This window comes from Callithrix jacchus, chromosome 12 (genome assembly GCF_049354715.1).
Source record: "Callithrix jacchus isolate 240 chromosome 12, calJac240_pri, whole genome shotgun sequence".
Lineage (NCBI taxonomy): Eukaryota > Metazoa > Chordata > Mammalia > Primates > Cebidae > Callithrix > Callithrix jacchus.
In genome coordinates, this window is record NC_133513.1 from 55,565,848 (window position 1) to 55,587,706 (window position 21,859).

The 21,859-nt window shown below is 36.5% G+C and overlaps 1 protein-coding gene across 7 annotated transcripts in view; it reads right to left on the reverse strand.

Annotated features, from left to right (window-relative positions):
* The window catches only part of ADK (adenosine kinase), a 593,446-nt gene that overhangs the window by 99,768 nt on the left and 471,819 nt on the right, over positions 1-21,859 (reverse strand). For all 7 annotated transcript variants that reach the window (XM_009009683.4, XM_009009682.4, XM_009009681.4 and 4 more), the window contains one exon: positions 20,503-20,617. In XM_009009683.4, coding sequence (XP_009007931.1) covers positions 20,503-20,617 — 115 coding nt within the window. The remainder of the gene's footprint in view (positions 1-20,502; positions 20,618-21,859) is intronic.

Sequence of the window (21,859 nt, forward strand, 5' to 3'; positions counted from 1 at the left end):
CAGTGATGCTCTGTATCTCCCTTCTGCCATTCCTTGCAACGAATCATATGAAGGACTCTGCCTTTTGCTCTTATTACTTCATTAACTTTGAATACCTTTGTAATCTCGGCTTGTCAAAATTGTAAGGATTCCTCAAGGCCTAGTTCAAACATCGCTTGCTTTGTAAAGCTTTCCCCAACTTCTTGCTCCTTTTGTTCTCCCACAAAAATTATTTCATGAAAGTCATACTATTTTTCACATTGTATTAGTTGAGTATGTCTTTTCTTCTAGATTTCAAGAAAAGGAGTTTTTGTTTTGTTCATCTTTATAACCACAATTCTTGACATACAGTAGGCACTCAATAAAACTATACTGAATTGAATTTATTTGTGCTGTTACCTTACTGCGTTATCTGTAAGTATCTTGCCTCTCCAACTTGTCCTGGTTGAGATTAGAGATTCTTACATTTTTACCTGCCATATACTTAGCACATGATCAAGAATCTTTTCACTGGAAGAAATGATAGAAATAAACACAGTCAAAAACCTCAACCAATACACAAATTTATTTTTAAAAAAATATCTATAATGATTAGTGCGACCATATGGGCTGGTTTGTCCAGAACTGTCCTAGTATTATTAATAGCACCCCCTCTTTCACTCTCAGAAACATATGAGTTTTTCTAATAAGTTATATGGTCATCCTAATAATAGAAAAACTGCTTACTTCCTCACAGGTAATGACAGCTGAACAGCTCTGATTATTGTACTTTTTGCATATTAAACCATGTGAATTAGTTATAAAAAAAAAACACCTGTTTGTTAAACTGCACCTTCATTATGGGTAAGGGGTGGAGTTCTAGGACTAGAGGAAATAATTGAGTATAAGCAAAATTTATCATTATAAACAAAATGAATAGATGGCTAAGTGCCAAATTATTAACAAAAGAATTTGGATATTTTCTCGAGATTTTAGAATTGTTTATTAAACCAGAAAGGCTTTAAACAAAAAAATTTACAATAGCTTAACAACAGCAAAGAAAAGCTAAATAAATTTTCTGGGCCAAAACTCAGCAAAGTTGGGGTGAAACATTAGAAATGATGGCTTCTATTGGGATACTTAAAAAAAAAAGATAATGAATAAAAAAATGATATGGGTTATAAAGCAGTTGAAATAGGATAAGCCAGCTTGGCTAAGACTTAAAAGCAATAAGGCAATAGTTGACTATCCATTTGAATATAGTTTTTATTATTTCATGTGTAACCAGTTTATTCCTTTTAAACAGAAAAAATTTTAGCCATTCAGTTATCTGAATCAGACTTTTCTGCTATACCTCCAAAGATTTTTATTGGAGCCAAAAGCTTGCATGCAGTGTTTCAGCCAAAAGAAAATTTTGCCGCCAAGTTGTAATGCTCTGAAAATTGAATTTCAGAGTCTAATTGAATTTCTGAAAGAAATACTCACTGGTACAAACAATAATTATTCTGAAAAAACATTTGGTAATATACCTCTTTAATTAAATATCTATTGGTATTATATTTTCAAGAGCTTTTGATTATAGAAATTGATTATAAACCAAAAAGAATACATTCTCTAAGAACCATTTAGACTAACGTGTGTGTATGTGTATATATACATACATATATATGTCTAGAATATATATTATGTATATATGTGTATATATGTAAATAAAATCTATAAATGTGTAGGTAAATGTCACTATCATCTAGATATCCATTCATGCATACAAAATGCATTTATAAGATAGCATGTACAATTCTACATCAGAAAGTTTTCCAGCTCTAACAAATTCTAACTAAAGGAAAGTCTTAGAATTGGAGCTTATTTGGCAAAAGCTTTGTGAAACACATTTAACCAAGTATGGACTAGATCACATATGGATATTTTCCTGGGTCATGCGGCCTCTGGATGTATTTCTACAAGAAGCTTTATCCTACTAAAGCCTATTGGTGTTGACTTTATGATTAAGTGTAAAGAGGGATCAGCCAGTAATCCTTTAAATATATAAATTTTGAGGTATACTGTAAGACAGGGCTTTTTAAAACCTTGATGCAATTAATAATTTGGGCCAGATAATTCTGTTGTGGATTGGCTGTCCTGTGCACTATAGGATATATAGCAGCATTCCTGGCTTCTACCCACAAAATGACAGTGGAAGACCCAACTCTTTCACACCAGCCAGTTGTCATAACCAAAAGGATGGGGGGAAGTTGTTTCTGGTTGAAAACCACAGTTGTAAGCAAATGAGTTAATGTGGTATAGAACAGATTAGACTAGTCTGGGATTCAAGAGGCTGGGTTCTAATATAGCTGTTTGTGTTTCTAATTTTGAGACCCTGGGAAAATGACCTAATCCAATAGTTCCCAAAGTGCAGCATGAAGAACAGTATTCTTAAATCACCTAAGTACTTTATATATTACACAGATAAGCCCACTTAACTTTATCGGGCTATGTATTTTTCTATTTAGTAATTTAAAAACATGTATTCGGTAGGGACTTTTTGGTTAGGCTCTAATGCCATAGCTTGTAGTAAACCAACTCCCATGCCATAAAAAGGTAGAAAAGCTTAAATTTTTTTTTTTTTAAAGAAGGCATGAGAGAGCTGACAAAGTAGTCAAAATTTGACAGGAGAAGGTCTCGGAGAGAAGAGAATCTTTAAGAGCTAAACTGACATTCAAAACGCTGTTTTCCCCCTAGTGTATTTGCAGATTCCCGTGTTGGGTAAGAAGCTAAGAATGTGGGCAATGAACTATTACCAAGAGGTAGAGAGGCCAATACAACTTTTGCAGTCTCTAGCGGGTGGTGAGACAAAAATTTGAGTTTGGGACTGTGAAGACAGACAGGACTAAGGGTCATAATCCTGAAAAGGAGGGGAAAACAATAAAGTAGGCCTGAAACTCAGGAGAGGAAATACTCTACTTGAGGTTTTTGCCAAATTTGTTAGGAAGCAGGACAAGAGGCCAAGATACCAAGTAGAAAACCTCCATAAGGCAGAGTGGTGATTTTGCTAGTTTTATGGTACACAAAACAGATAAAATTTGGAGTTCAGAACACATTAATGAGTAGGGATCTCATAAACACTCCAGGATTTCAGTTGAGATTCCAAGAGGGCTATGGTATAGAAGTGGAAGCAAATGAGAGGTAGACTTAAAAAAACCTTAAAAAATCTTTCAAGTGGGTCTTAAAAAATCTATAACCCAACCTTGAGGTGGCTTAGTACCAGATCTAATTTTACTCTACACTAACAGAAACTCTATAATTTATTATCGACAATGTTTAACATTTGATAAAAAATTATCAGACCAACCAAGAAACAAGCCCCAAAGGGATATACCTACCAAACCAAAAAAAAAAAAAAAAAAAACCAGAAAAACAGACCTATATACTACCCAAAGTGATATGCCAATTCAACACAATCCTTATCAAAACACAAATGACATTATTCACAGAAATAGATAAAACAAAATCCTAAAATTTGTGTGGAATCACAAAAGACCCTAAATGGTAAAAGCATCCTGAGCAAGAAGAACAAAGCTGGAGGTATCACACTATCAGACTTCAAGATATATGACAAAGCTGTAGTAACCAAAACAGCATGTTACTGGCGTAAAAACAGACACAAAGAGCAATAGAACAGAATAGAGAACCTAGAAATTAATCCACATATCTATATAGTCAACTGATTTTTGACAAAAGTACCAAGAATAGTTACTGGAGAAAGCAGTTTCTTCCATAAATGGTGCTGGGAAAACTATGCATCTAGCTGTATTTTTTATATATAGAGAGAGCTAGTTTATTTTTATAAACTCCTAGTTCCTATAGAGACTCCTATCGACTCCTAGCTCTCAGCCTCTATAAAAATCAACTCAAGGCTGGGCGCGGTGGCTCAAGCCTGTAATCCCAGCACTTTGGGAGGCCGAGGCAGGTGGATCACGAGGTCAACAGATTGAGACCATCTTGGTCAACATGGTGAAACCCCGTCTCTACTAAAATTACAAAAAAATTAGCTGGGCACGGTGGTGCGTGCCTGTAATCCCAGCTGCTCGGGAGGCTGAGGCAGGAGAATTGCCTGAACCCAGGAGGCGGAGATTGCGGTGAGCCGAGATCGCGCCATTGCACTCCAGCCTGGGTAACAAGAGCGAAACTCCGTCTCAAAAAAAAAAAAAAAAAAAAACCCAACTCAAAATGGATTAAATGTAAGACCCAAAACAATAAAACTCCTAGAAAGAAACATAAAGGAAATGCTTCAAATCTCAAAAGAACTGGCAACAAAAGTGAAAATAAACAAATGGGATTATGTCAAACTAAAAACCTTCTGCAGAGTAAAGAAAACACAGAGCAAAAAGAAAACCTATGGAATGGGAAAAAATATTTTCAATCTACTCATTTAATCAGATAGGGGATTAATATCCAGAATATGCAAAGAACTTAAATATCTCAGTAGGAAAAAAAAAAAAGCAAAGAAAACAACACCCTCCAGTCTGTTTAAAAAATGGGCAAATGGGCAAATGGGCCGGGTGCGGTGGCTCAAGCCTGTAATCCCAGCACTTTGGGAGGCCGAGGCAGGTGGATCATGAGGTCAAGAGATCCAGAGCATCCTAGTCAACATGGTGAAACCCCATCTCTACTAAAAATATGAAAAATTAGCTGGGCATGGTGGTGCATGCCTGTAATCCCAGCTACTCAGGAGGCTGAGGCAGGAGAATTGCCTGAACCCAGGAGGTGGAGGTTGCGGTGAGCCGAGATCACGCCATTGCACTCCAGCCTGGGTAACAAGAGCGAAACTCTGTCTCAAAAAAAAAAATGGGCAAATGATCTGAACAAGCATTTCTCAAAAGAAGATATACAAATGGCCAAAAAACGTGAAAAGAAGCTCATCAGTAATCATCAGGAAAATGCAAATCAAAACCAGTGAGGTATCATTTCACCCTAGTAAAAATGGCTATTATTAAAAAGAAAAAATAATAGCAAATGCTGATGAGGATGCAGATAAAGGAAACAAACAGAACTACTATATGATATAGCAATCCCACTACTGGGTATTTCTCCAACGGAAGGGAAATCAATATGTTAAAGAGACATTTGCACCCCCATGTTTAATGCAGCATTATTCACTATAGCCAAGACATGAAAGCAACCCAAATGACCAACAACACATGAATGGATAAAGAAAGTGTGGTTTATATACATGATAGGATACTACTTATCCATAAAGAAGAATTAAATCCTGTCATTCACTGTAACATGGATGGAACTATAAGATATTATGTCACATGAAATAAGTTAGGAACAGAAAGTTAAACACTATGTGCTCTCACTCATGTGAAAGCTAAAAAATGTTGATCTCACAGAAGTAAAAGGTTGAACAGAGGTAGAGTAAGGGTAAGAGGTAGAGGAAGGGTAAGGAGGAGGAGGAAATAGGGAGAGATTTTAAAAAGTATACAAAATTTGAGCTAGATAAGAATAAATTCCAGTGTTCTACAGCACTGTAGGATAACTGCAGTTAACAATAATATATCATATAGTTTCAAACAGCAACAAGGAGGATACTGAATGTTCCCAATACAAAGAAATGATAATTGTTTGAGATGATGATAGGCTAATTACCCTGCTCTGATAACCATACATTTTATGTATCAAAACATCACTATGGGCCAGGCATGGTGGCTCACGCCCATAAACTCAGCAATGTGGGAGGCCAAGGTGAGAGGATCATTTAAGCTCAGGAGTTTGAAAATAGCCTGGGCAACATAGCAAGACCTCATCTCTAATAAAAATTTTAAAAATTAGCTGGTGTGGTGGCAGGTGTCTGTAGTCCCCGCTATTCAGGAGGCCAAGGTGGGAAAATTGCTTGAGCCTGGAAGATCCAGGTTGCAGTGAGCTGTGATCTTGCCATTGCATGCTGACCCTCTGGCATGGGCGACAGAGCAAGACCCTATCTCTTAAAAAAAAAAAACAACAAAAACCCACCAAACCCATCACTATGTACCCCCCAAAATAGTTGCAATTATGTGGAAATTAAAAAATAAAATATCTTTAAAAACCAGACCTACAAATAACTGAGATATTGTAGTTTTCAGACATAGAATTTATTAATACTATGATTAATATATTAGAAAAAAATAGATGACAAGGTAGAGGATTATACTCTAGAACTAGGATAAATAAGAAATAATCAGATACTTTAGAAAGTACTCACTGGATGGTTTTTTTTTTTTTGAGACAAAGTCTCAGTCTGTTGCCCAGGCTGGAATGCAATGGCATGATCTTGGCTCACTGCTGCAACCTCTGCCTCCTGGGTTCAAGCAATTCTCCTGCCTCAGCCTCTCAAGTAGCTGGGACTACAGGTACGTGCCACCATGCCCAGGTAATTTTTGTATTTTTGGTAGAGATGGGGTTTTACCATGGTGGCCAGGCTGGTCTTGAACTCCTGGCCTCAAGTGATTTGGCTGCCTTGGCCTCCCAAAGTGCTGGGATTACAGACAAGAGCCACTGCACCCAGTAGCACTAGATGTTTTGAAATGCAGATGGGACAAAGCAGAAGAGCGAATCAGGGAACTAAATGCCAGGTCAGTGCAAAATATACAGCCTGAAGCTTGAAAGGAAAAAGGGGTAAAATTACAAAAAAAGAGCATAAAAGGCATATGGGATACAATGAAAAAATCTAGTATATGTATAACTAGATTCCCAAGTATAAAGAAACAGATCTAGTATCTAAAGAGGTAATGTCTGAGAATTTTCCAAGTTGATGGAAGTCATAAATCACAGATTCAAGAAGCACTAAAAACCCCAGCAAGATAAATAAAAGGAAACCCAGAACTAAGGATAAAGTTAAGTTTGACAAATTCTAAAAAGCAGCTAGAGAAAATACAAATAAATACAAAAGAACAGAGTAAGAGTAACAGCTGACTTCTCAATAAAAATAATTCAATGGAAGGTCATCTGTAAAGAGCTCAAAAAGCATAACTTCCAGCATGGAGAACTCTATACATTGAAAGGCAAAAGGAAACATTTTCAGAAAAACAAAAAACTGAGAATTCAGGCTTAGGCATGGTAGCTCATGCCTATAATCCCAGCACTAATGGGAGCACAAGGTGGGTGAATCGCTTGAGCCTAGGAGTTCGAGACCAGCCTGGGCAAGATAGTGAGGCCTTGTCTCTTTAAAAATTTTTTAAAAAATTACTGTTATGGTACATGCCTGTAATCCTAGCTACTCCAGAGGCTGAGGTGGGAAGACTGCTTGAGCCCAGGACATGGAGGCTACAGTGAGCCTGGATAGCACCACTGCACTCCAGCCTGGGTGACACAGCAAGACCCTCTCTCAAAAAACAAAAACCAGAAAACAAAATAACATCAGATGGAATTCCAAGAATGCAAAGGTGAATTATCTTTCCAAAATCAATCTGTGACTCAAACATTAAAAGTAAAAAGGGAGGCCAGGCACAGTGGCTCATGCCCGGAATCCCAGCACTTTGAGAGGGTGAGGCGGGTGGATCACCAGAAGTTGGGAGATCAAGACCAGCCTGACCAACATGGAGAAACCCTGTCTCTAATAAAAATACAAAATTAGCCAGGTGTTGTGGCACATGTCTGTAATCCCAGCTGTGGCTTGCACCCGTGAAGTGGAGATTGCAGTGAGCCAAGATCATGCCATTGCACTCTGCTGTGGGCAACAAGAGCGAAACTCTGTCTCAAAAAGAAAAGGGGAAAAAATCATATAGTAACTTTACAAGCAAAAACATTATTTAATTAAATTCAATAACCATTCGTGATTTTTAAAAAATCTCTTAAGAACAAAACAAAAACTCTTAGCAAACTATTAATGGAAACAAATTTCCTTTATCTGATAAAGTATCTGCAAAGAGCCTAAGCAAACATTATCCTTTTTGATAAAAGGTTTTTCAACTGATATTAGGAATAAGACAAAGATGCTCACTATAACCATTTCAATATACTTGTATTCAATGTGTCTTACTGTGCTAACTAGTGTAGAAAGAAAAAAAAAGTACTGTATGAGAACTGGAAAAGAAGAAATGTAACTATCTTTATTCACAGATGGTATAATTATATACATAGAAAATCCAAAATAATTATGATATGTTATTGCAGTTAATACTTGAAAAAGATTATTTAAAAATCTATATACCAGTAAAAAACAAATAGAAACAGAAACCTAAAAGGATGCCATTTAAAAATAGATAGCATCAAAAACCTAAGAATCTTACAGAAGATATATATACAAAACCTTTTCACTGAAAAGAAAAAAAATCCAGAGGAAAATATGGATTGGACTGCATAAATTAATAGAGGAAAATATGGATTGGAAGATGAAATACAGTATAGAAATGAGTTCTCTCCAAGTTGACTTGGAGATTCAATATATTCTGAAAAAAATTCTAGTAAGAAATTAAAAAAAAATTCTTTGGTGACAATTAACAAGCCAATTCTAGAATTTGAGTAGAAATGAAAAGAGCCAAGAAAACCCAGGATAATCCTGAAGAATAAAGTCAGAAGACTGACACTGCCAGATAAAAAGATTGATTATAAACCTAAGTTATCAGGAGAGTATGGAATTGGTAAAGGACAGAGAATGAGAACAATGAAATAGCCTAGAAGAACACTCACTGATATAAGGTCATTTGAAAAATGACAAAGGTGTCAATGTAATGCAGTTAGGGAAAGGATATTCCTGTCAATGAATGAAGCTGGGTCAAATGGTTATTCATATGGGCAAAATAAATGAATCATTCTCCCTACTCTACATTATATTTATAAAAACTAATCTTAGATGAATTGTGCTAGTTGAAAAAGGTAAAAGAATAAAAGTTTTAGAAAAAAACAACAGAAGAACATCTTGACAAGTTTGAGATAAGCTATGATTTTCTTTAAAGGAACTTGAGAAGCACTAATCATAAGGGGAAAACATTATTAATTATACTATATTAAAATCAAGAGCTTTGTTTATCAAAAGATACCATAAAAAGAGTGAAAAGGCAAGCCACAGAGTAGCAGAAGATATCTGTAATACGTTTATCTAACAAAAGACTTGCATAGAGGCTGTAAAAAGAATTCTAAATCAGTAAGACAATTAAATATGGGCAAAAAACCTCAACAGCAATACCATCAAAGAAGATATCCAAATGCCAGTAAGCAAGGCAGGGGGTAGTTGCTCACATCTATAATCCCAGCACTTTGGGAGGCTGAGGCAGGTGGATCACTTGAGGTCAGGAGGTCAAGACCAGCCTGGCCAACAGGGTGAAACCTCATCTCTACTAAAAGTAAAAAAATTAGCTGGGTGTGATGGTAGGCAACTACTCAGAAGGCTGAGGCAAGGGGATCGCTTGAACGCAGGAGGTGGAAGCTGCAGTGAGCCAAGATCATACCACTGCACTCCAGCCTGGGTGACAGAGTGAGGCTCCCTCAAAAAAACAAAACAAAACAAAACAAAAAACCAAAACCAAAACCAAAAACAGAAAAAAACTATACATAAAAAAAAATGCCAGTAAGATGAAAAGGAGCTCCATCTCACATACATCAGAAAAATTTCAATAAAAATCATTATTAGGTCTATGACATACGCATCAGAATGGCTAAAATTAAAAAGATGGAGAGTAGCAAATACAGGTAGAGTTGTGGAACAATTAGAGTTGTCTCATAAAATTGGGGGAGTATACATTGGTACCACCAAATCTGGAGCTGAAAAATGTAACTCTTTGGTATCATAACTATGGTGGTGGTTACATGAGCTCATGTAATTGTCAAAACCCACAGAACGTGACACTAAAAAGGTGAATTTTATTTATTCAGCACTTTGGGAGGCCGAGGTGGGTGGATCACGAGGTCAGGAGTTTGCGACCAGCCTGACCAACATGGTAAAACCCCGTCTCTACTAAAAATAATAATAATAAAAAATTGCCAGGTGTGGTGGTGTGTGCCTGTAATCTCAGCTACTCAGGAAGCTAAGGCAGGAGAATCAATTGCACCATTGCACTCCAGCCTGGGCAACAAGAGTGAGACTCCATCTCAAAAAACAAAACAAAAAAAACCCAAAAACCAATATAATAAATAAAAAATTTTAAAACAGGGACATACAAGCAGCCAACAAACATGAAAAATGCTCAGGATCACTATAATCATCAGAAAAATGCAAATAAAAAAACACAATGAGATATTATTACACCTGTCAGGATGGCTATTATTAAAAAGTCAAAAAATTAAATTTTGGTGAGGAACCAGAGAAAAGGGAACATTTACATACTGTTGGTGGGAATGTAAGTCAGTTCAGGCCCTGTGGAAAGCAGTTTGGAACTTTCTCAAAGAACTAAAAACAGAATTACCATTCAACCCAGCAACCCAACTACTGGGTATCTACCCAAAGGAAAAGAAATTGTTCTACCAAAATATACCTGTACTCTTGTATTTATTACAGCACTATTCATAATGGCAAAGTGATGGAATCAACCTAAGTGTCCACCAACAGTGGATTGGATAAAGAAAGTATGGTACATATACACCATGGAATACTATGCAGCTATAACAAAGATGGAAATAATGTCCTTTGCAGCAACACAGATGCAGCCAGAGGACATTAGTCTAAGTGAATTAACACAGAAACAGAAAATCAAATGTTGCACACTCTCACTTAAAAGTGGGAAGTAAACAATGGATATACATGGACACAAAGCGGGAGGTAAGAAGTGGGTGGGGATGAGTTAAAAACTACCTATTGGGTACTATATTCCCTATATGGGTGATAGGTTCAGTAGAAGCCCAAACCCCAGCATTATGCAATATAACCATATAACAACCATGAAAAAGCATCACGCCCTCCCCCAAATCTTAAAAAAACAAACAAAAAAAAAGGTAGGACTGTATTTACCAAAAACTCACTAGGTGATCTTGATATGACAGCACCAGTCTTCCAGTTGAAAACCTCTCACTTAATATGTTTTCTCCCTTTGTGAAAAATTACAATTTAAACAAGAATTCTGAGTGTTCAGAAAAGTCTACAATTTAGGCCGGGTGCAGTGGCTCATGACTATAATCATAGCACTTTGGGAGGGAGGCCAGGGCAGGCAGATTACTTGAGCTCAGGAGTTTGAGACTAGCCAGGACAACATGGCAAAATCCAGTCTCTACCAAAGAAAAAATACAAAAATATTAGCTGGGCAGGGTGGCATGTGCCTGTAGTCCTGGCTACTTAGGAGGCTGGGACAGGAGGATCCCTTGAGCCTGGTTGAGGTTGCAGTGAGCCGTGATTGTGCCATTGCACTCCAGCATGGTGACAGAGCGAGGCCCTGTCTTAAACAAACAAAACAGAAAAGTCTACAATTTAATTTTCAGTGAACCTTTTTAATTGGATACACATTATTTCCAATTTAGAACAAAAGTCATATTGCTTTCTCCAATTTTTGGTGATTTATTTAGTATAGAAACTTGGGAAAGTTTAAACTTTCTATAAAGCACTATATATGTATTTACATACTTACATACGTATTTACTTTTTTACTACAATGCTTAATATAATAAGGTGTTATTATATGGAGATCTCATTAATAGTTGCTCTCCAACAGGTAAAGAACATTGTTAGTTTTTCCAGTTTGTAAACATGGAAATAATTTCCTTCACCTGATTGCCATGTTATTAAACAGATTCATTCAACATTTTTAAAGAGGATCAAAATGGACAGTCATCTTTTCTGCTTTCATCCCCAGCATCTTACTCTTTTGGTTATGTTTAATATTTTTAAATTGAAAAATAAGCTTAAAAAATAAAAAATACACATAAAATTTACCATCTTAAGCATTACTGAATATAAAGTTCAGTGCCATTGTATATTCATATTATTGTGCAACCATCACCACCTATCTTTACAACTTTTTCATCCCGGAAAACTGAAACTTTGAATCCATTAAACGATAACTCCCATTAGCCCTCCTCCAGGCCCTGGCTACCATCATTCTACTTTCTATCTATAAAGTTAACTACTCTAGGTATGCCACATAAATGGAATCACATAGTATTTATCCCTTTGTGTCTGGCTTATTTCACTTAGCATAATGTCTTCAAGATTCATCCATGTTGTAGTATATGTTCGAATATTCTTCTTTTTTAAGGCTAAATAATATTCCATTGAATGTATAATATCACATTTTATTTATCTGTTCATCTGTTGATGGACACATGGATTGCTTCTACCTTTTGGTTATTATGAATAATGCTGCTATGAACATGGGTGCACATCTATCTGTTTAGGTTCCTGCTTCAATTATTTTGGATATCTACTCAGCTCTGGAATTGTCCAGCCTATTACTTTTAATATTCTTCAGTGCCCAGTCTCCCTTGAAAATTTTTTTGGAACTCAATTAGCTTGCAAGGACTAAAACAATGATTGTTTTGTGACAAAACCTCTAAGGTGGAAGGAAACCCAATCTGAAAGAGGTATGACCCATAAAACAGGGTGACTGAGAAGTACGTTAGATTCACAGGCAATTTAAAGAATAAATGTATAAAATAAAAAGGAGATAAGTCTGTAGAATAAACTTCCAAGGAAACATTTTGATACATTATTGCTAAGTGCTACAAAATTGACAGTGTGATCATTTAAAAATAGGTTTGTGTGGCTGTCAAGATGTCCGAATAGGAACAGCTCAGGTCTGCAGCTCCCAGCCAGAGCAACACAGAAGGCAGGTAATTTCTGCATTTCCAACTGAGGTACCTGGATCATCTTATTAGTACTGGTTAGATAGTGGGTGCACCCCATGGAGTGCAAGCCGAAGCAGGGTGGGGCACTGCCTCATCTGGGAAGCACAAGAGACTGGGGAACAACTCCCTCTCCTAGCCAAGAGAAGCCATGAGGGACTGTGCCATGAAGAATGGTGCATTCTGGCCCAGATACTATTCTTTTCTCATAGTATTTGCAACCTGCAGACCAGGAGATTCCCTTGGGTGCCTATGCCACAAGGGACCTGGGTTTCAAGCACAAAATTGGGTGGCCAATTGAGCAGACACTGAGCTAGCTGCAGGAGTTTTGTTTTCATATCACAGTGGCACCTGGAATGCCAGTGAAACAGAATTGTTCACTCCCTTGGAAAGAGGGCTGAAGCCAGGGAGCCAAGTAGTCTAGCTCACTGGATCCCACCCCCATGGAGCCCAGCAAGCAAGATCCACTGGCTTGAAATTCTCACTGCCAGCACAGCAGTCTGAAGTTGATCTGGGATGCTTGAGCTTGGTTAGGGAAGGGGTGTCTGCCATTACTTAGGCTTGAGTAGGAAGTTTTCCCCTCACAGTGTAAACAAAGATGCCAGGAAGTTCAAACTGGGTGTACTCACTGCAACTCAGCAAAGCTGCTGTGGTCAGACTGCAACTCTAGATTCCTCCTCTCTGGGTAGGACATCTCTGAAAGAAAGGCAGCAGCCCCAGTTAGGGGCTTAGACATAAAAGCCCCATCTCTCTGAGACAGAGCACCTGGGGGAAGGGTTGGTTGTGGGCACAAGTTCAGCAGACTTAAATGTTCCTGCCTGCCGGCTCTGAAGAGAGAAGAAGATCTCTCAGAGTTCAAGCTCTGCTAAGGAACAGACTGCCTCCTCAAGTGGGTCCCTGACCCCCATGCTTCCTTACTGGGAGATACCTCCCAGCAGGGGTTGACAGACATCTCATATAGGAGAGCTCCCACTGGCATCTGGCAGGTGCCCCTCTGGGATGAAGCTTCCAGAGGAAGGAACAGGCAGCAATCTTTGCTGTTCTGCAGGCTCTGCTGGTGATACCCAGGCAAACAGGGTCTTGGGTGGACCTTCAGCAAACTCCAGCAGACCTGCAGCACAAGGGGCTGATTGTTAGAAGGAAAACAAGCAAACAGAAAGGAATAGTATCAACATCAACAAAAAGGACATCCATACAAAAACCCCACCTGAAGGTCACCAGCATCAAAGACCAAAGGTAGACAAATCCATGAAGATGAAGAAAAGCCAGATCAAAAAGGCTGAAAATTCCAAAAACTGCAATGCCTCTTCTCCTCCAAAGGATCACAACTCTTTGCCAGGAAGGGAACAAAACTGGACGAAGAATGAGTTTGACGAATTGAAAAAAGTAGGCTTCAGAAGGTGGGTAATAACAAACTCTTCCGAGCTAAAAGAAGCATGTTCTAATCCAATGCAAGAAAGCTTTTTTCAAGAACCTTGAGAATAGGTTAGAGGAATTGCTAACTAGAATAACCAGTTTGGAGAAGAACCTAAATGACCTGATGGAGGTGAAAAACATAGCACAAGCACTTTCTGAGGCATACACAAGTATCAATAGCTGAATTGATCAAGCAGAAGAAAGGATATCAGAGATTGAAGATCAACTTAATGAAATAACATGTGAAGACAAAACTAGGAAAAACAACAACGAAAAAGAATAAACAAAGCCTTCAAAAATGTGAGACTATGTGAAAAAAACCAAACCTACATTTGATTGGTATACCTGAAAGTGATGGGGAGAATGGAACCAAGTTGGAAAGCACTTTACAGGATATCATCCAGGAGAACTTCCCTAACCTAGCAAGACAGGCCAACGTTCAAATTCAGGAAATACAGAGAACACCAAAAAGAGACTCCTCAAGAAGGGCAAGCCCAAGACACATAATCTTCAGATTCACCAAGGTTGAAATGAAGAAAAAAATGTTAAGGGCAGCCAGAGAGAAAGGTCAGGTTACCCATAAAGGGAAGCCCATCAGACTAACAGTGGACCACCCTGCAGAAACCCTACAAGCCAGAAAGAGAGTGGCAGCCAGTAACCAACATTCCTTTTAAAGGAAAGAAATTTCAACCCAGAATTTCATATCTGGCCAAACTAAGCTTCATAAGCAAAGGAGAAATAAAATTCTTTACAGGCAAGCAAATGCTGACAGATTTTGTTACCACCAGGCCCGCCTTACAAGAGCTCCTGAAGGAAGCACTAAATACGGAAAGGAAAAACTGGTACCAGCCACTCCTAAGACATACCAAAGCGTAAAGACCATTGACACTATGAAGAAACTGTATCAACTAATGGACAAAATAACCAGCTAGCATTATAATGACAGGATCAAATTCACACATTACAATATAAACCTTAAATATAAATGGGCTAAATTTTCCAATTAAAAGACCCAGACCGGCAAATTGGATAAACAGTCAAGACCCATCGGTGTACTGTATTCAGGAGACCCACCTCACGTGCAAAGATACACATAGGCTCAAAATAAAGGGATGGAGGAATATATACCAAACAAATGAAAAGCAAAAGAGAAAATCAGGTGTTGCAATCCTAGTCTCTGATAAAACAGACTTTAAACCAACAAAGATCAAAAAAAGACAAAGAAGGGCATTAAATAATGGTAAAGGGATCAATGCAACAAGAGCTAACTATCCTAAATACATATGCACCCAATACAGGAGTATCCAGATTCATAAAGCAAGTTCTTAGAGACCTACAAAGAGACTTAGACTCCCAAACAATAATAGTGAGAGAGTTTAACACCCCATCGTCAATATTAGACAGCCCAACGAGACAGAAAATTAACAAGGATATTCAGGACTTGAACTCAGCTCTTGACCAAGTGGATCTAATAGACATCTACAGAACTCTCCACCCCAAATCAACAGAATATACATTCTTGTCAGCACCATATGACACATATTCTAAAATTGACCACATAATTAGAAGTAAAACACTCTTCAGCAAATGGAAGAGAATGGAAATCATAACAAACAGTCTCTCAGACCACAGTGCAATCAAATTAGATCTGAGGATTAAGAAACTCACTCAAAACTACACAACTACATGGAAACTGAACAACCTGGTCCTGAATGACTGCTGGGTAAATAATGAAATTAAGGCAGAAATAAATAAGTTCTTTGAAACCAGTGAGAATAAAGACCCTGTGTACCAAAATCTCTGGGACACAGCTAGAGCACTGTTTAGAGGGAAATTTATAGCACTAAATGTCTACAGGAGAAAGTGAGAAGATCTAAAATTGATACCCTAAGATCACAATTAGAAGAACTAGAGAAGCAAGAACAAACAAATTCAAAAGTTAGCAGAAGACAGAAAATAACTAAGATCAGAGCAGAAGTGAAGAAGATAGAGACACAAAAAATCCTTTTAAAAAAAAAAATCAATGAATCCAGGAGCTGGTTTTTTGAAAAGATTAACAAAATAGACAGACTGCTACCCAGACTAATAAGGAAGAAAATAGAAAAGAATCAAATAGACACAATAAAAAATGATAAAGAAGAGATCACCACTGATCCCACAGAAATACAAACTACCATCAGAGAATACTATAAACACCTCTATGCAAATAAACTAGAAAATTTAGAAGAAAGAGATAAATTCCTGGACACATACACCTTCCCAACACTGAACCAGGAAGAAGTCGAATCCCTCAATATACCAATAACAAGTTCTGAAATTGAGGCAGTAATTAATAGCATCCCAATCAAGAAAAGCCTAGGACCAGACAGATTCACAGCCAAATTCTACCAGAGGTACAAAGAGGAGCTGGCACCATTTCTTCCGAAACTATTTCAAATGATAGAAAAAGAGGGACTCCTCCCTAACTCATTTTATGAGGCCAGCATCATCCTGATACCAAAACCTGGCAGAGATACAACCAAAAAAGAAAATTTCAAGCTAATATCCCTGATGAACATTGATGCGAAAATCCAGCAGCATATCAAAAAGCTCATCTACCACAATCAACTCAGCTTAAATCCCTGGGATGCAAGGCTGGTTCAACATATGCAAATCGATACACATAATCCATCACATAAACAGAACCAATGACAAAAACCCATAATTATTTCAATGGATGCAGAAAAGACCTTCGATAAAGTTCAACACCCTTTCATGCTAAAAACTCTCAATAAAGTGGGTATTGATGAAATGTATCTCAAAATAATAAGAGCTATTTATAACAAACCCACAGCCAATATCATACTAAATGGGCAAAAGCTGGAGGCATTCTCTTTGAAAACCAGCACAAGACAAGAATGCCCTCTCTTACCATTCCTATTCAATATAGTATTGGAAGTTCTAGCCAGGCCAATTAGGCAAGAGAAAATAAACGGTATTCAAATAGTAAGGAAGGAAGTCACATTGTCTCTGTTTGCAGATAACATGATTGTATATTTAGAAAACTCCACTGTCTCAGCCCAAAATCTCCTTAAGCTGATAAGCAATTTCAGCAAAATCTCATGATACAAAACTCATGTGCAAAAATCACAAGCATTCCTATACACCAATAAAAGAGAGCGAAATCATCAGTGAATTCCCATTCACAATTGCTACAAAAAGAATAAAATACCTAGGAATACCGGATGTGAAGGACCTCTTCAAGGAGGACTGCAAACTACTGCTCAAGTAAATTAGAGAGGACACAAACGAATGGACAAAGATTCCATGCTCATGGATAGGAAGAATCAATATCGTGAAAATGGCCATACTGCCCAAAGTAATTTATAGATTCAATGCTATCCAAGAACTTAAAGTATAATTAAAAAAAATAGGTTTAAGTCACAACGATTCCTAATTAGCCTTATAATATGTGTGTTAGCACTGCCTTGTGCCATTCTGGAATGTCACTTACGGTAAATTAAGGGATAATTTCCCTCCCTATCTTCCATTAGTATTTTAATGCTAGGAGGTGGGAGAAAGCTGATCCATATTCAAGAGAAAAGGAGGGAAAACAATAACAAATTGGCGTCTCTTTTCTGAATTGCCCCACAGGCCAAGCATTTTTATGTTCTTAATCATTATTAAATGACTTAACATGACACCCTGAGCCTGGCAAATGATTGCATCCTGACATGAGAACGAATTACAAATGAAATGAAAGATCAAGCCATATTACAGAACTGCCTCTGGGAAATGAAAATCTTTAATTCTCTTTTATTATTGACATTTATTTGGCTGCCATGAATAACAACATAGCAAAGAGATTCAGCTATGCTTGTGCATTGAATAGCTTATCCGAGGGCTCAAAACTGCATTAACATTTATCATGTTTGCTTTTGTAGCTGACACCACTGAACAGATTCTCTATCCATCTTGTATTTATCATGCATTGCAGATATAGTGCATCCTCTAATTTAAGTTCATTTTCATATGGCAGGAATAGCAAAGATTAGCCAGTGTCTTTCCTCAAATAAATTCCAGCTTGTAAGCATTCCGAAGAATGGCTTAATAGATTTAATAAAAAATAAAATGAGTTCACAAGGAAATTTAGTCACAGGATAGGGAGGTTAATTTTCAATTTGGGGAAACCTGCAAATTCACAATGAGGAAGACACTTGCTTGTACAGTATGTATATCTAGAATATATAAAGACTTAAAATGAATGTCTCCACAAAGAGCAACCAAATAATATGTTGTAAATCTGAAGGAAGTACTACAATTTCTATAAGACACCTGCATGTTTTTCACTTTTCTAAACTGTTGCTAAGACAGGAATAGTCCATATACTATAGGAATAAAGCAATTCAGATAGTTTGTATCAATGCAGGGGTATCTTTTCATGGTTTCTTTTCTCTCTTGTACAGGTTAACAACGAAGCTCTTCCTGCCACCACAATAAAAGATTGCTAGTTCCTGTGCCCTTGCTCACTTGATCCTCTTGGACTCCACTGCCCTCTTTCCCTTTTTTTTTTTTTTTTTTTTTTTTGGGAGATAGGGTCTTGCTCTGTTATCCATGCTGGGGTGCAGTGGAGAGATCATAGCTCAACACAGCCTGGAACTTCTGGGCTCAAGTGATCTTTTGTCAGCCTCCCAAGTAGCCAGGACTATGGGAATGTGTCACTATTCCCTCAGTTAATTCTTTTTTTTTTTGGTAGAGATGGGGTCTTGGTATGTTACCAAGGCTGGTCTCCAACTCCTGGGATCAAGCAATCCTCCCACCTTGGCTTCCCAAAGTGCTAGGGTTAGAGATGTGAGCCACTGTGCCCACTTGCCCTCCTTTCTTTAAATCCTTCCTAGAATTTAAGGATTAGCAGTATATTAATGTATCTGGGAAAGTCACTCATCATTTCTGAATCTTGTTTGAAAGATTTTAAAAACTTTTCTTTCTTTTTTAAAGTTTTAATTACGGATAATTTCAAACATACCCACAAGTGACGATAATAGCATAATGATGCCCCCATAAATCCACTGCCTAGCTTCAACAATTAATTCATTACCAGTCTCATTTCATTTATACCCTCACTTTATCTATGACTCACTGAATTACTTTGAAGCAAATATTTTTTGAAACAAATCTCTGAATCTTGCTTTTGACTATTCAGAAATAAGAAAGTTAATCTATACATATCTATGTATCCTATAATAACATGTTATAAACCTCAAATATACACAATAAAATTTATTTAAAAAAATAAAATATCTTGACAATAATTTCATCTTTGACCCTTTTCAGGCTTTATATTTAATTCAACACACATGTACTTCATATTCACTATAACATCTTTCTTTAAGATTTACTGATCTCCTGAGTAAATACAATCTATATAGTTTGCACCAATAGATGAGAACTATAATTATATTTTACTTTGTACTTATATTTTATGAATATTAATTTTATTTCCCAATTAGGTCTTTAAAGTTATTATTATTGTTATTTTGAAAGAGAGTATCACTCTGTCACCCAGGCTAGAGTGCAGTGGCATGATCTGAGCTCACTGCAACCTCCGCCTCCTAGGTTCAGGAGATTCTCCTGCCTCAGCCTCCCGAGTAGCTCAGACTACAGGCACATGCCACCACGCCTGACTAATTTTTTTTGTATTTTTAGTAGAGACAGGGTTTCACCATGTTAGCCAGGATGGTCTCCATCTCCTGACCTCATGATCTGCCCTCCTCAACCTCCCAATAAAGTTCCTATTTTATATTTCAGTGTTCAGCAGAGTACTGAACAAACACAAAGGTAATATTAAATTGCTCCAGGTTACAATAATTACTAATCAACTGATTGGTTTTAACCTGAATGGTACAAACAGAATTAAAACGTTTATATTTTGGTTTAACACTATTAATCATTTTAATCAATAACATGTTTGCTTACTAGATGAAATTTCTGTTTTATGAGTGCTATAAAATAGATGGTAAAATAAAACCAAAAGTGAGATTTTTCTTCTTGAAGGAAAAATGGAAAATATAACATAGTTCTGGATTTTAGTTGTTCATAATTGAGTGAATTTTTTTAATTCTAGTGCAGGTATTTTATAAGTAAAATATATTCTTTTTTTTTCAGGAAAGATATTTCTTGATTGACAAAATCCTCAAAATAAGTAAATAAATTATATCAAAGTTGTTTATTAAATTTTAATAAATTATCTTCTTAAACATGAAATATTTTCTACTGAGATACACGGTAGAAATATTTATTAAAATAAAATGTACAGAGCTTTGTATATATGATAGAAACAACACAGAATTTTGTAAATGATTAATCTCCATAATAATAGATTCATCACATGTTTCCCACATGTACCTGTAGCCATTATAGTGTCATCTCTCCCTTGGGTGAAGATCACGATTCGCTGCCTCTTTGAGTTCACCTTTGGTAGAGCTTGAGTCTTTTTGGCTATGTCTTTAATGTCTTTCGTCTATTAACAGAAAGAAGAAAAAAATTCTCATGACCAATAAAATAAAAGTTTATTAGTAGATTAACAATTTAGCTTCTGATGATCAAAATAAGAGACATGCACATCTGTTAAGACACATTAAAAGTTTTTCAACCATATACAAAAGTAAACAGAATAGCAAAGTAACTTCCAAGGAACCCATCAATGATCTACAAAAATTTTAAATGTATGATCAATCTTATTTCACCTACATCCTCATCACTTGCTTTTCATATTATTCTTAAGTAATGAACTATATATAATTTCATCTATAAATGTTTTATTATATATCTTTGAAAGGTAATGATAAACATAATCACAAAACTATTATCATATTTCAAAATTATTAACAATTACTAAGTATCAGCAAATATCCAGGCAGTTTTCAAATTTCAAATTAAAGAGAGTTTTATATAAAGAGGAAAATTTAATTATTTTAGAGGTTTAAAGAACATAATTATGCTGACTTTGGAAATAATACAATTCTTATAATGTCAATTTTTCAAAGGACTGTTATGAGAGCAAGAAATGCTAATCCTTTCCTAAAAAGACTTAATTTTCTTTAAAAAAGATAAAGTTTAAAAAATGACAAACTAATTATCAAATCCTGTTGCTGTTTTTCACACCACATAGCCCATAAAGTTTTACTCAAATCTTTTTTGAAGTTTTCTGAAATCTTGAAACCTAACTCTTGAGCTAAAAGGCAGAGGTTTTAGCATCATGTTTTCAAACATCTTAGATAATTTGAAAATCCATGTCTGTATTCAGTGAGCTTCTAAGACTGTCCACAGTTTTGGGCTTTGCTAACAAAACTAGTTTATTCTATCACTATGCAAAGTTTCAAATAGTTATAGAGAAAGAAACACCTGTCAGAGGGGAAATATAGCTAAGTGGCATAAATGAAGGATATATAAAACAACAAATAGGATATATGAGAGAGAAACATTGAGGCAAGCAAAGCAGACAAGTCACGATGATTTGCCATGGTTACAAACATCATCAGAAACTGGCATTTTTAAAGGGATGACAATCTGTAATGAAATATTTTTACATTGTTTGTTCACTAAATATTTAACAAATTCCAGGTAATATATGAAGCTAAGTTTCTAATATACCTAACAGGATAACTTCTAGAGGATAGCTGTTTCTAAAAGGTATAGCCATTTGTAGTAGGACAGTGCTGCAGACTTTTTAAACATGCTGACTATTTTACTTTCGATTGCT